This window comes from Artemia sp. Qi Xiang Cuo, chromosome 8, assembly GCF_049724085.1.
Source record: "Artemia sp. Qi Xiang Cuo chromosome 8, ASM4972408v1, whole genome shotgun sequence".
NCBI lineage: Eukaryota > Metazoa > Arthropoda > Branchiopoda > Anostraca > Artemiidae > Artemia > Artemia sp. Qi Xiang Cuo.
The window spans coordinates 10,564,820-10,578,100 of record NC_142801.1 but is presented as its reverse complement, the minus strand read 5'-3'; the positions used below and the strand labels follow the sequence as shown (position 1 = coordinate 10,578,100).

The 13,281-nt window shown below is 36.0% G+C and overlaps 1 protein-coding gene across 3 annotated transcripts in view; it reads right to left on the bottom strand.

Annotated features, from left to right (window-relative positions):
- Nucleotides 1-13,281, bottom strand: part of LOC148949153 (uncharacterized) — a 218,312-nt gene that overhangs the window by 17,643 nt on the left and 187,388 nt on the right. For all 3 annotated transcript variants that reach the window (XM_089093206.1, XM_089093207.1, XM_089093208.1), the window contains one exon: nucleotides 2,091-2,363. In XM_089093206.1, the coding sequence (XP_088949332.1) occupies nucleotides 2,091-2,363 (273 nt within the window). The remainder of the gene's footprint in view (nucleotides 1-2,090; nucleotides 2,364-13,281) is intronic.

Sequence of the window (13,281 nt, the reverse complement as noted above, 5' to 3'; positions counted from 1 at the left end):
CTAGTTTTAGTTGAAACTAGTTAAACTGGTCTTAATTAAGTACTCCATTTCATACTTTTTTTTTAGTAGATTAACTTCAAGATCGCACAACAATTTGTTAGGAACTCGTGGAACCTGTTTCTCCACTTTTTAAGATTCGATTGGCATTACTATTCAATTGTTTTTTATGTATTTGGCTATATCTGTCTCCCTCTTCCCCCCCCCCCTCCCTCTTTCAATTTATTTATTTATCTATCTCTCCGGGTTTATTTTTAGCGAATCCATCTTGAGATATTCAAAAGATAATATGTCATCCATTTTGCAAGATCTCCATCAAGTTCTCTCAATCAAGGATTCCTCAGGAATCTAGGGTTCCGGCAATGGTCCCGAGAGGTTTTCCAAGAAAGAGCAAGCTGTGATGAAAGCACCTGGTGAAAAAATGTTTGAGATACGGCCCCTTCTGTATTTATTGTAAAATGGCCCCTTCTGAAATCTACAAGACGCAGAAAGTGTAAGAGTGAGAAGGTTGAGGAAAACTGATGTACTACAAGGTACGACCTCAGTGAGCTATATGCTCAGTTTTGAACCCCATCTTTTTTCACACTTCCCATCATTTTGCATATTCTCATTATTTTGGTTACTTTTCCATGTTTTTCGCTGCCTTTTCATGTTTTTTTTAACCTTCTACTTTTTATCAATGTTTATTGCTTTTATTATTTGTTCATATTTTTCATTACTTTTTCATATTTTCATTACTTCTCCACACCTATCATTACATTTACATACTTTCATCACTTTTTCATACTTCCCAATAGTTTCACTACATTTTCATTACTTTTTCATACTTCCTACTATTTTTACATAGTTGTCTTTACTTTCATCGCATTTTCATGCTCATCATTACTTTTCCAAAATGTTCGTAAGCTTCATTAATCTCCATACTTTTACCCATACTTTCTCATACTTTAATACTTTACTTGTTTTCATGCTCTTTTCGCAATTAATTTTGAAAAATACAATTAATTTAATTTCGCATTTAATTAATTTTTAATAAAAAAAATTACTACACCAATTCATAACGTCACTTAAGCAAGTAGTTCTGCTTCTTCTTTTTAGATTAAATCCCCCCCCCCCCCACAATTCCAAAAAACTTAGAATCTCGTTACTTCTTTATATTTTCAATAGTTTTCCAACTTTATCATTACTTTCTAAATGTAGAAATATGGACAATACGAAAATAAGCTTATTTTTCCTAATTTAAATGTTTTCCATAAAAATAAATTTGAATAAATACAGAAAAAAGTTCTAAAGATAGAAAAATGTAGAAAACAAGTTTAAATATATATAATAAGAATAAAAGCTCTTTTTTTTCTTAATTTAATCGTCTTTTCGTCAAAACAAGTTTATATAAATATAGAAAATAAGTCTAAATAAAGAAAAAATAAGTTTAAATGTATACATTATAGAAAGTGAGCAAATAATTTTACTTTTTTTCTTATTTTTTCCGTCTTTTCATCAAAATAAGTTTAAATAGATACAGAAACTAAACTCAAATATAAAATATGATATAAGTTGAAATATAGGAAATACAGAGATATACAAAATATGGAAAATTAGTTTATTTTCTCTTATTTTATTATCTTTCATCAAAATAAGTTTAAATAAATATAGAAAATAAGTTTAAATATATAAAATGTATGTAGGCCTATATTTTTTTCTTTTGATGATTTTATTTGTATTTTCATCGAAACGAGGTTAAATACATAAAATATAGAAATTGGGAAAATGAGAAAATTATTTTGTTATTTCTTATTTTATTTGTCTTTTCTATATAAAAATATAGAAATACAAAAATTTGAATTTTCATCGAAACGACATTAAATACATAAATATAGAAATAAGCAAAGTAAGAATGCAGAAAAACAAATCTAAATATACAAAATAAGTTATTTTTTACTTTATTTGTCTTTTTATCAAAATGAATTTAAATAAATATAAAAAACTTAAAATATAGAAAAAATATAGAAAAACAAATTTACAAGTTCATTTTTTCTTATTTTATTGTCCTTCCATCAAAATAAATCTATATGAATACAAAAATATAAGTTTACCTTTTGATGCTCTTGGCAAACGAGTTCAATTGGCAGCTTCTTTTGAGAGTTTCTAATAGTCTTGTCTGCCCCTTTCTCCAGTAAAAGCCTGATTATATTGAACTGCTCGTCCTCTTTTATGTTTGGCAAAGTAGCTGCGTAGTGGAGAGGCGTGTTATTATTGTACATCTTTGCGTTCGCACTGGCCGGAGACGCACTGAGGAGAAGTTCAAGCAACTTGAGGTCCCGCTTCTCCAATGCTGTGTGAATTGCACCTTTACAACTCGTTCGGTCCTTTAAGAATATAACTTAAATTAGAGTTTCAATATTTTACAACCTTGCCCACGAGTTTCGGGTATTCCAAATAAATAAAATTGTTGACAACAGGTCCCAAAAAAGAGCAAGGGAAGTAGTTGACAAAATGGAATTTATCACTTTGAGCGCGGTCTGCGTGAAACTCGATCCTTTAAAATATTCTTGTCAAAAATGCATTTTATTTTAATAGTAGGTTCTCAATACTTGCAAAAGGCACTACATATAGCGATTTCCTTTCAAATGTGCCCTTAAACAGTTCTCTATGATGTTCCAGTGCCCTGCTAGTGGCGAAGAAAAAAAGAAAAAAAAGAGGATACAGTAGTGCTACCCATGCAAAAAAGTGATTTTCCTAGTTGTTCAAAGTGGGAGGCTGTAAGTTCCTTTTGGAGGGGGGGGGGCATTTGACAAAAATGAGCGATTCCAGTGGCACATTTTTTTTATATTCGACATTATTTTCGTGCGTTTTCAGGTTATCTTTCGACATTCCCTTTTTTAATCCCACCTCCTCTCCTCTCGGTGAGGAGGTGGGATATCCTCAACTCATCCCTCTACCTACTTCTCAGCAGAAATGTAGGCATGTTGCAACTTGTTTGGACCAGAATCATACAAAGATTTAAGAATCAAGATAATTAAAGGTATGAATTGGAATTCGAAATCAGTATGTTAGGAATCAAATGTGGATCGTGAACCCTGAAACACCCTTCTCTGCAATTTTGTTTTGCAGCTAAAGAGTGAGTTGCACTCCGGTGTTCACGAAAAAACGAGGGGGTTACGTCCATATCAGCCACTTCTCACTCTTTGCGCAATTATTCACCTTTGGTATAGGCATGTTTCAAAAAAGATGTCCCGTTAGGTCTAATGACTTTCCCTTATAGAAAAGGATTTTCTAAAAATATATTTTTTATTAATATAAAATATATTTATATTTAGGATTTTCCTAAATATAATATAACCCGTAGCACTCGCCAAGCACTATCATAGGCAGGCCGCCAGCGCTGCCTAAGTAAAGAACGATGTGAACACAATGTGATTTTTTTTTGTTTTGTCTTTTTCTCCATACCCGGACACTTCGTTTCGAATGATTCGTCGCAGAAACTTCGAAAAGGGCTCATTCGATTGGAAATTGGAGTGGCTAGTACTCTTTCCAATAGCTGAAAGTGATTGGAGGGCAACTACCCCTCCCCCACGCCCATCATTCCCCCAAACACGTCCAATCAAAATTTTGAGATAGTCATTTTGTTCAATGTAGTTGATTTACACGTAGAAAATACCTTTTTGAGGAGGACACTCCCCACAACCCATGGGGCAAGGGTTTTAAGTTATGCCCTGAGGGCATATAAGATTTTTATAGAAGGCATTGTCGTAGAAACTTCAATAAAAGCTCATTCGACTGGCAATTCAAAGGGCTAGTGTACTTTTTAATAGTTGAAAGTGATTGGAGCGCAACTACTCGAAAGAAGCCTCATTTCACACGTACAGTATGGATTTCATAGGCAGCGCGCTAGCACTGCCTAAGTAAAGAACGATGTGGGCACAAATGTGTTTTTTTTTTTCCATACCCGGGCCCTTCGTATCGAAAGAGTCGTCGCAGAAACTTCGAAAAGGGCTCATTCGATTGGAAATTGGAGTGGCTAGTGCCCTTTTTAATAGTTTAAAGTGGGCATATAAGTTTTTTTTTATAGAAGGCGTTGTCGTAGAAACTTCAAAAAAGGTTCAGCGTAGTTGATTTCCAGATAGAAAATATCTTTTTGAGAAGGACACTCCCCCACAACCCTCGGGGCAAGGGTTTTAAGTTATGCCCTGAGGACATATAAGGTTTTTATAGAAGGCGTTGTCGTAGAAACTTCAAAAAAGGCTCATTCGATTGGAAATTCAAAGGGCTAGAATCCTTTTTGATAGTCGTAAGTGATTGGAGGGCAACTAGGCCCCCCACGCCCATCAGTCCCCCAAACACATCCAATCAAAATTTTGATATAGCCATTTTGTTCAGCGTAGTTGATTTCCAGATAGAAAATATCTTTTTGAGTAGTACACTCCCCACAACCCTCGGGGCAAGGGTTTTAAGTTATGTCCTGGGAGGATATAAGGTTTTATAGGAGGCCCTGTCGTAGAAACTTCAAAAAAGGCTCATTCGATTGGAAATTCAAAGGGCTAGTGCCCGTTTTAATAGTCGAAAGTGATTGGAGGGCAACTAGCCCCTCCCCCACGCCCTCATTCACCCAAACACATCCAATCAAAATTTTGAGATAGCCATTTTGTCCAGCGTAGTTGATTTCCAGATAGAAAATATGTAGGAACGTTTCAAACAAAAATGTCATTTCACTTTGAACTATATGTTAGTCAGTGGCGGATCCATGGGGGACGAGGGGGGCACCTCCCCCCCTAGAGTAGTCTAAAGTAGTGTAATTTACTTAATTAACTCAAGTTTGCGGTAATTAAACTTGCTCATAACGCAAGTTTATCGGATCAACCTATTTTGCCCCCCCCTAAAAAAAATTTCGGATCAACCTATTTTGCCCCCTCCCCCTAAAAAATAAAATCCTGGATCCGCCCCGTTTCGGTATTAGTTTCGGTATTAAAGACCAAACAAAGGACTGTAACAAAGCCACAATTTTACAATGAAGCACCTCTATTTCCCCTCTGGGGTCTTGGCTGCTGCAACTGGAAAGGCGCTTTCGAATACGCAATTTAAACACTGAATTTTGCAGGAAAGCAAAAAGACCAGGGGTATTTGACTTTTCATGATGATGGCTTTTTTGGCCGTTCAGCATTGCAGCATCAAGCCACCCAGGGCCAAAAATGCTGCATAGATGTCTCCTCCCCCTCAATCTGTTAAAAATTTCACTTTTTACTTCCTCCCATATGGTTGCAATTTCCATAGAATCCTTTTCAGTGAACTCCCTACTTTTCGTTTAGTACCAAACATAAGGCCAAAAAGCACAATTTTTGGCACCACATCATCCTTTATCCCTAAACGTGGTTTAGCCATCTTAAAAGTTCTTTCATTGTAGTGGGATTAGATCTCATTTTTGGTACAGCTTATTATTTTACATACTAACAACTACCGACAACAGTATTCTAACGACTTCCTAAATCTATCCTTAGACAGTTACTCCAGTGCCGGATCCAAGAGGGGGTGAAAGGGTACGCGCCCCTAGCGTAGTCTAAATTAGTGTAATTTACTTAATTAACCCAAGTTTGCGTTAATTAAACTTGCTCCTAACGCAAATTTATCGGACCAACCTATTTTGCGCCCCCGTAAAATATTTTTATCGGCTCAACCTATTTTGCCCCCCCCCCTAAAAAAATCCACCCCTGAATTACTCTGGAATACATCGCGCATATCATCTTAGATCTTAGAAGCACCAACGCTTATGAGCTATGCTTGACCAGTGCCATTATAGTAGTTTCCAATAGTCTAACCTTAGTTTTCTTGACTGGCTTAATAATTCGAAAAAATAACCAATCAGGCTTTAAAAGGGGGGAGTGTTTTTGTATCACTAGATATCACATTCCCTTGGCCGTTTAAATTTTTTCACTCAGTATGGGTCAACCCGGTTTTAGAAGGGTGGGGGTTCTCTTCGAAAATAAGGAATGATGTGACTGGCTTGTAGAAATACGTCACAAAAATGTAACCATCACGTATAATGTCACAAAAATGGAATAAAAGGACAGTGACATCTCTTTCCGCTGTGGTTGTATTCTATAAATGACGATGTACCCAGCCCGTCGAAAGTACAAGAGGGGGGAGGGGCTTAAAAAACATAAACGGTCTCCTTATAGACCGTATTATAATGAATGTAACATAAATTGGATATATCGTAAATAAATTTCCTATTATAACAGCATACATATTAATAACTATATTCTTGTCATATTGAACTAATCATGTTTTTTGGAACTCGGGAAGAAGATTATATACCAGTACAGGAGAAGGTATTGGAACAATGGTTTCACCGTGATTAGTTGAGGATGATGGGGTATAAGCCCCAATTTCACAAACACGACGTAGAACAAATTTTGGTTCAGCATAACTGAGCTGTGACTTACAACAATGTAATTAACGTGTTGAAGAAACCACAGGAGGTCAATGTTAAAACATTAAGCTAGTGAATCAATTCGTGAATATCAACAATGCGATACCCAACAGTGATCAACGTTAGGGTTCAACATTATCGGGCCTTGTTCTTCAACAGGTTCCCAACGGTGTGGTGATGGTCCGTGGAAATTCCCGCTGACTGGTGACTTTGTGTCTGTCACATTAAGATGAAAAAATTGATCATTGTAAATCGAATTATTGCACATTTTTACAGAGCACAGGGCCTTATCCAGGATTTTTCGGGAGGGGGGGTGAGTACAAAACCACTATTAATTCAGTCATAATTCATTGCTCAACTGGTTAAGATCGTATTGCTTGCTATCGCCTGCTCTATGAATCACGTAATGAAATGAATGACGATAGATTATTGCTAAATTATCTGCATGCTGTGATATAATGAAAACTTTGTACAATCTGATAAAAGACAATCGGAAAATACAAGCCTTTTCCTAAATAAAACTCAAAAACGGAAATCATTAGCTATTACTCCTCCAAAGTGATTTAAGGCTCAAATTATTCGTGATATGAGATTAAAGGAATAGTACAGTGGGGAAAAAGGACTGATTTAGGACTGGTGGCTTCTTCTTTTGCCAGTAAGTCAATTTTAGCTATTACTAAGTTAAGATGGACAAGAAAAAAAAATAAAAGGAGTCGTCCAGATATTGATTCTAGCGAGGATATTGCCACAAGTACCCCAAATACGTCAGGAAATCCGGATATTCGGAAGCCAGTGACAACTCAGGTTTCGTTAATGACCCTATCAGAGGAATTTGCAAAGATGATGGACATTATGCGTGACACTCACAGCTCAGTCCAATCAATTGAACAGCGATTCATTGTAGTAGAAAATAGAATAAAAGCAATTTAATCAGAGAAATTAGCCTTAAGGTCTGAATTCTCCGGGATTAAGTCTTGTACAAATGCTGTAGAAAATGACATTTCTTTGTTGAAAAATGATAATTTTAACCTGCAGTCAGAAATTAAATATTTTAAAGAAAAGACCCTGAGTACGTCTGATAGGCGAATGGCTGCAAAATATTAGCCTAACGAAAATAATGTGTTTGTATGGAATGCAGTGTGTGAGGATGAAGTTCAAGCCAAACGTATGTTTACCGAGATATGTACGGATGGACTAAATTTACCAGTGATACCCCATTTTTCAGTTGTTGCAATAAAAAAGGATAAGAAATATTTTAAGGCTAATGTAAAAAACCGCGTAAACAAGATTGAAATCCTTAAAAATGGGAAGAAGCTTAAAGGAAGAAATATAGCAAACCAGGGAAACATTTATGTGAGTGATGATGCCCCATTTTCTGTGAGAGAGGCAAGAAAAAAACTATATGAACAAAAATTGTGTCTTAAAACGATGGGTATTATTTCATGGGTATCAAACACAGTTCCACCATATCTTCAGTTTGAACGTACGGGTGGTACGAAAGTGAAGTTTACGTGTGATGAATGGATTGAGGAACAAGCACATAAGCCTCCTCCCTCCACAGCTTCCAGAGGTGCTAAAAAATGAGTGTTTTATTGAATGTGTTTAGTTTACTTATTGGTTAATTATCTTTTCTTTTTCACTTGGTTTAATCAAATAGATTTGGAAAAGTTGATAGTGATGAATTTGAAATGTTTGGGTTAATGATAATTTTTATTTTTGAGTAAATAATTTAAAATGTTTGTTAATGTGAAATTATTTTGAGTGGGTGGTAAGCGGGCTGATGTCTTTTTGAATGGTTTTGCTTTGTGCCATGAAGATTGCAATAATGTACTTACTTACTTAGGTCCCGGCCATCCTCGTGGGACGTTTTGGGGCCACTCCTCTTGCTAGCTCATGCGTAAGGGCTCGGTACATTGCTCTATCTGGTGCGATACGTGATAACTGGGCTATCTTTACGTTGTCGAAGTGGAAGTTCTCCATCCATCGTTTTCGTGGTCTGCCTCGTGGGCGAAGGCCATGGAGGGATCCTTCAAGGGCGATTTTCGGAAGGCGGCTCGGCTCCATTCACTTGACGTGGCCAAACCAGCGCAGTTGTTGCTTCTTAATTTTATTGAGTATGGTTTCAGTGGACTGGAGCCTTTGACGTACTTCCACATTTGTGATTCGGTCAGTGTATTTGATTCTAGAAATGCGACAGAGGCATCTCACCTCAAAAGCTAGAAGTCTTTTTTCATCTTCGGTTTTCAGAGTCCATGTTTCACATCTATAAATAACTATGGGGATTACTAAACTGTTGAATAGGCGCATTTTGAGTTTGTTGGATAGGTGGTTACTTTTCCAGAGGTTGGCTAGTCTTCGGAAGCTAGAGCTCGCAAGTGCAAGTCGACGTTTCACGTCAGAGCTATGGCAATTATCTGAGGAGAGTGGGCTACCAAGGTACAGGAAGTGATCAACCGTTTCAACCTGTCTCCCGCCTATGGTGATAATGGGCGGGTTGTCTAGTTCACGTCTCGTAGTTACCATGACTTTGGTCTTGCTGGCATTGATCTCCATCCCGAACGGCTTTGTGGTATCGTAGAATTTATCAGCTTGTGCCTGCAATTCTTGTGTAGAGTTGGCTAGCTCATCAATATCATCAGCGTAGGCAAGATTATCTATCAACACCCCTCCTATTGTTGCGCCATATTCCGACTGCATCATCGACAGAACGGCATTTAGAAAGAGGTTGAAGAGATGTGGTGATAAGATGCAACCCTGGAGTACTCCTGACGAAGTTGTAAACTCATCTGATAACCCATCAACGGTGATTACTTGGCCTCGGAACTGGTCGTACAGACTCTTGATTTTTTGGACTATCTCATAAGGGATACCGTAGTGAAGGAGGATATGCCATAGTCCTTCGCGCCATATCAGGTCAAATGCCTGACAGAAATCAACGAATAGTTGGTAGAGTTGCAATAATGCAATATTGCAATAATCTGCTTTTTAAATTGTATGTCCGCTTTGCCGGAATATATTTTGTTATTTTTTTTTGTATTCATCTAGGTCTAGATATATGTTTAGTAGATAATGATTTTTTTCGCCACCGCCACCCTCTACCGTCACATACATTAACTTTTATCGATGACGGTTAGAAATATCGTTTTCCCTCCTGGGAACAGCAATATCCTGCAACTTGAAATTCGAAGGGTTGATTTTTCCAGCCAGTTTAATGAAAGGATAAATAGAAATTTAGATATTAATGCCACTGAGATTTTCACAAATGAACCATCAAGGTATATTTTTAAAGAAGGGTCACTACCCTTGTATTGTGATAGGGGCCATTTTGGCCTTAACATTTGTCATTTGAACTGTCAGGGATTGAATTCTGCGCATAATTTTTATCGGAATTAATAAATACTAATGTCTTTCAGGTGATCGCTTTAACTGAAACGTGGTTAAATGATAATAACTCGCAATAACTAAATATCCCTGGTTATAATTTATATGTAAGGAATCGCGAGTATTATCAACGTAGAGGCCAAGCAGCTTACATTCAGGCTGATTATAAGGTTTCAATAAGAGAAGATCTTACAATATATAGAGAGAAAGTTTGCGAGTGTTTTGTTTTACATATAACTAGAGAGAATTTGAATTTCTGTATTGTTGTAGTATATAGACCTCCACAGAGCCTGCTCCAAGACTTTATGGACCTATTTGAAGAACAATTATTGGAATTTCCAATTAACTCTATGCCATTTTTTATTATGGGAGATTTTGATATTGATATTATAGATCAGTCATCTGCTAGTACTGAATTTATTAATAGAAGTTTATCTAATGGGTTTCATCCTTGTATAAATATCCCTACAAGAATTACGGGAACATCAGCTAAGCTTCTGGATAACATCCTTTCTAATGTACCCTTGAGTCTTCCCAGGGTCCTTATCAACGATGCATCTGACCACTTTGGATTTTCAGCTAGCTTTAGAACTGTCACGAAGGTGGTTAAAGGCAAAAAATCAAGGATTCCAGTGATAAGTAGAAGCGCGATGGTAAAACTTCAAAATGATATAGAAAAGGTGGATTGGTACGATGTTCTAGGCGATGTTCAGGACGCTAATTCAAAGTTGTTTTATTTTATGAAAAGTTGCAGAGTTTGATAAGTCAAGTAGTGATATTGAAACCGTTTAATAGAAAGCACTCAAGTAAAAAACCTTGGATTAGTCCTGTGATTTTGAAGCAAATAAATGTAAGAGATAAATTGTTTAGAGCTCAAATAATTAACCCGACACAAGAAAATAAGCAATTATATAAAATTTATCGAAATAGGTTGAATACAATTTTAAGAAATGAAAAAAAGAAATATTTTGAGATAAAGTTTAAGGAGGTCGAAGGATGCCCTAAGAAAACCTGGGGACTAATAAAAGAAGTGATTGGATTAAAAATAAATAGTGTACCTGATGAATTAGTTAGCGTAATGTGAAAGACATTGAATTCTGAAAAGGACATATGAAATAAATTTCAGAGTTATTTTTCGAATATTGGTCTGAATTTAGCTACGCCAGTTGTACCTGATTGGGGTGATCCAACGTCCAAGTCCTTATTGAGGGACCCCATTGATGTATCTCTTCATCTTAGACTTCTAGCACTTGATGACAGTAAAAAAATTATTTATGGATTGCGTAGTAATTCATATGGCAGCGATCATATTACTTTAAAAATACTTAAATGTATTTTTCCTGTTATATCTGAAGTCTTAAGTGGATTAATTAATGAGTGTTATCGTCAAGGAAAATTCCCAGATTATTTTAAAGTTGCCCGTATAACCCCAATTCATAAGGGTGGTATTCAAAATAACCCAGGAAACTATAGACCGATATCTGTTTTATTCATTATTTCCCGTGTTTTAGAGAAGTGTTTTAGTATTAGAATGATGAGTTTTTTGGAGGATCATAAGTTACTGGTAGAGACACAATTTGGGTTCCGTAGAAAAAGGACAACGGAACAGGCGATTATTTATTTGACAACTATTATTAATGATATATTAGATAAAGGTTTCAAAATAGGTGCTATATTTTTAGATCTGATGAAAGCTTTCGACACAGTGGATCATGAACTTCTACTTAAGAAGTGTGAGGTGTATGGTTTGAGGGGTAAATCATTAAATTTGTTAAGAAGTTTTTTAAGTAGTCGTTATCAGTATATCCAACTAAAAGATTCTTCTTCAGAAAAAAAGCGTATTGAAATAGGTGTTCCTCAAGGATCAGTTCTCGGTCCTATATTATTCTTGATATTTACTAATGATTTGCCAAATTGTCTAAATAATTTTTGCTATAGAATAAATGAACTAACGGTAAACCCGACTAATGAAACAGTTTCACTTTTTGCTGATGACACAACAGCCATTAGCACAGCTAAGACAGCGGAGCTGCTGCAGATTTCCATGAAGGAATCAGGTAATAAAATTATAACATGGCTGAGGGTAAATAAATTAAAGATTAACATGGCTAAGTCTTACTTGATTGTTTTCTCGCGATCATCAAACTTTTACCCATAGATGAAGGAATTAGATATGCCCAATGGGGTTATAAAACGGACTACGTCTTTTAAATACCTTGGGATTGTAATAGATGGAACTCTATCTTTTAGCAACATTCTGGCAAGAAATCTCGGTATAATGAAGAAACTCCAACATTGTTTTCCCAAGTCTGTCCTTTACCATCTTTATTTTTCTTTAATACACCCGTATATACTTTATTGTTCAAGTATTTGGCTCTCTACTTTTTCTTCTATCCTAAAACCAATAAGAGTTCTACAAAATGATACAGTAAGAATTTTATCCGGTATATCTCCACGTATGTCTGTTCGAGAAATTTACACAAATTTAAAAATTTTACCGGCTGCAGGCCTTCGTGAATTCTATGTGTTGTGGTTTATTTTTGGACTGCAGCAGGATGTTCAGCCTCGTTGTTTTGGTAATTTATTGTCCATTAGGTCTACTGTTCATTCTCATGATACAAGGGGTAGCGCGGACTTCTGTGTACCTAGAGGTATATCTTCCCGTTCATGTTTTTCTGTTCTTTATAGAGGTACGCGGAAATGGAATAGTTTGAATAGTGATATTAAGACTATTGGTGACCCCAATATTTTTAGAAAAATCATTAAGGAACTGCTTTTTGCTGAATATGAGTTTTGACTGATTAATTGATTTATTTATTGTGGGGGTTTTGTTGATATGATGTTCCCAGAGGATGTATAATATATGATATTATTTTGTATTTATTGTTTAGTGTGATGGTATTAGTGGTGTCGGTGGCCAAGTGTTCTTTGTTTTAAGGATTTAGTTTTCTCTACCTCCCCCACGAACAAGCTTTGCTTTTTAGGGGAGGCAGCAATAATTTTTTGTTGATGTTTTTTTTTTCAATAAATCCTTCTTCTTCTTTAGATAACAACAAAAATTAGCTTTATTTGTCCAAAAATATAAACAAAAATAACATGCTTTACATGCTTTACACTGTTAGGGGCTAAACACAACATTAAACAACCATATCTTAAGGTTCAAGATAAACGTAATATAGTTATTATGTCGTTAATTTTTTTAATAAAAAATAAATGTGTGTTTCAGGGAGGCGAATGTGACCAATCAGTCATTTTTTGAAATGTAATACAGAAGTGAATATTTCGGACCAGTGCGCCTGCGCATATACGCCGGGTCATCCGAGGATTGTGAAATGGTCTTTGATTGGATGAAACTGATCGCATGACATCACTTTCAACAAATCAAAGGCCTTTTCCGCTGGCATGAAGTCATTGAAAGGAAAAGTGGTATTTTATGCATTTAGTCAAAGCGTCACAGACAGCCAATTGAAACCACTATT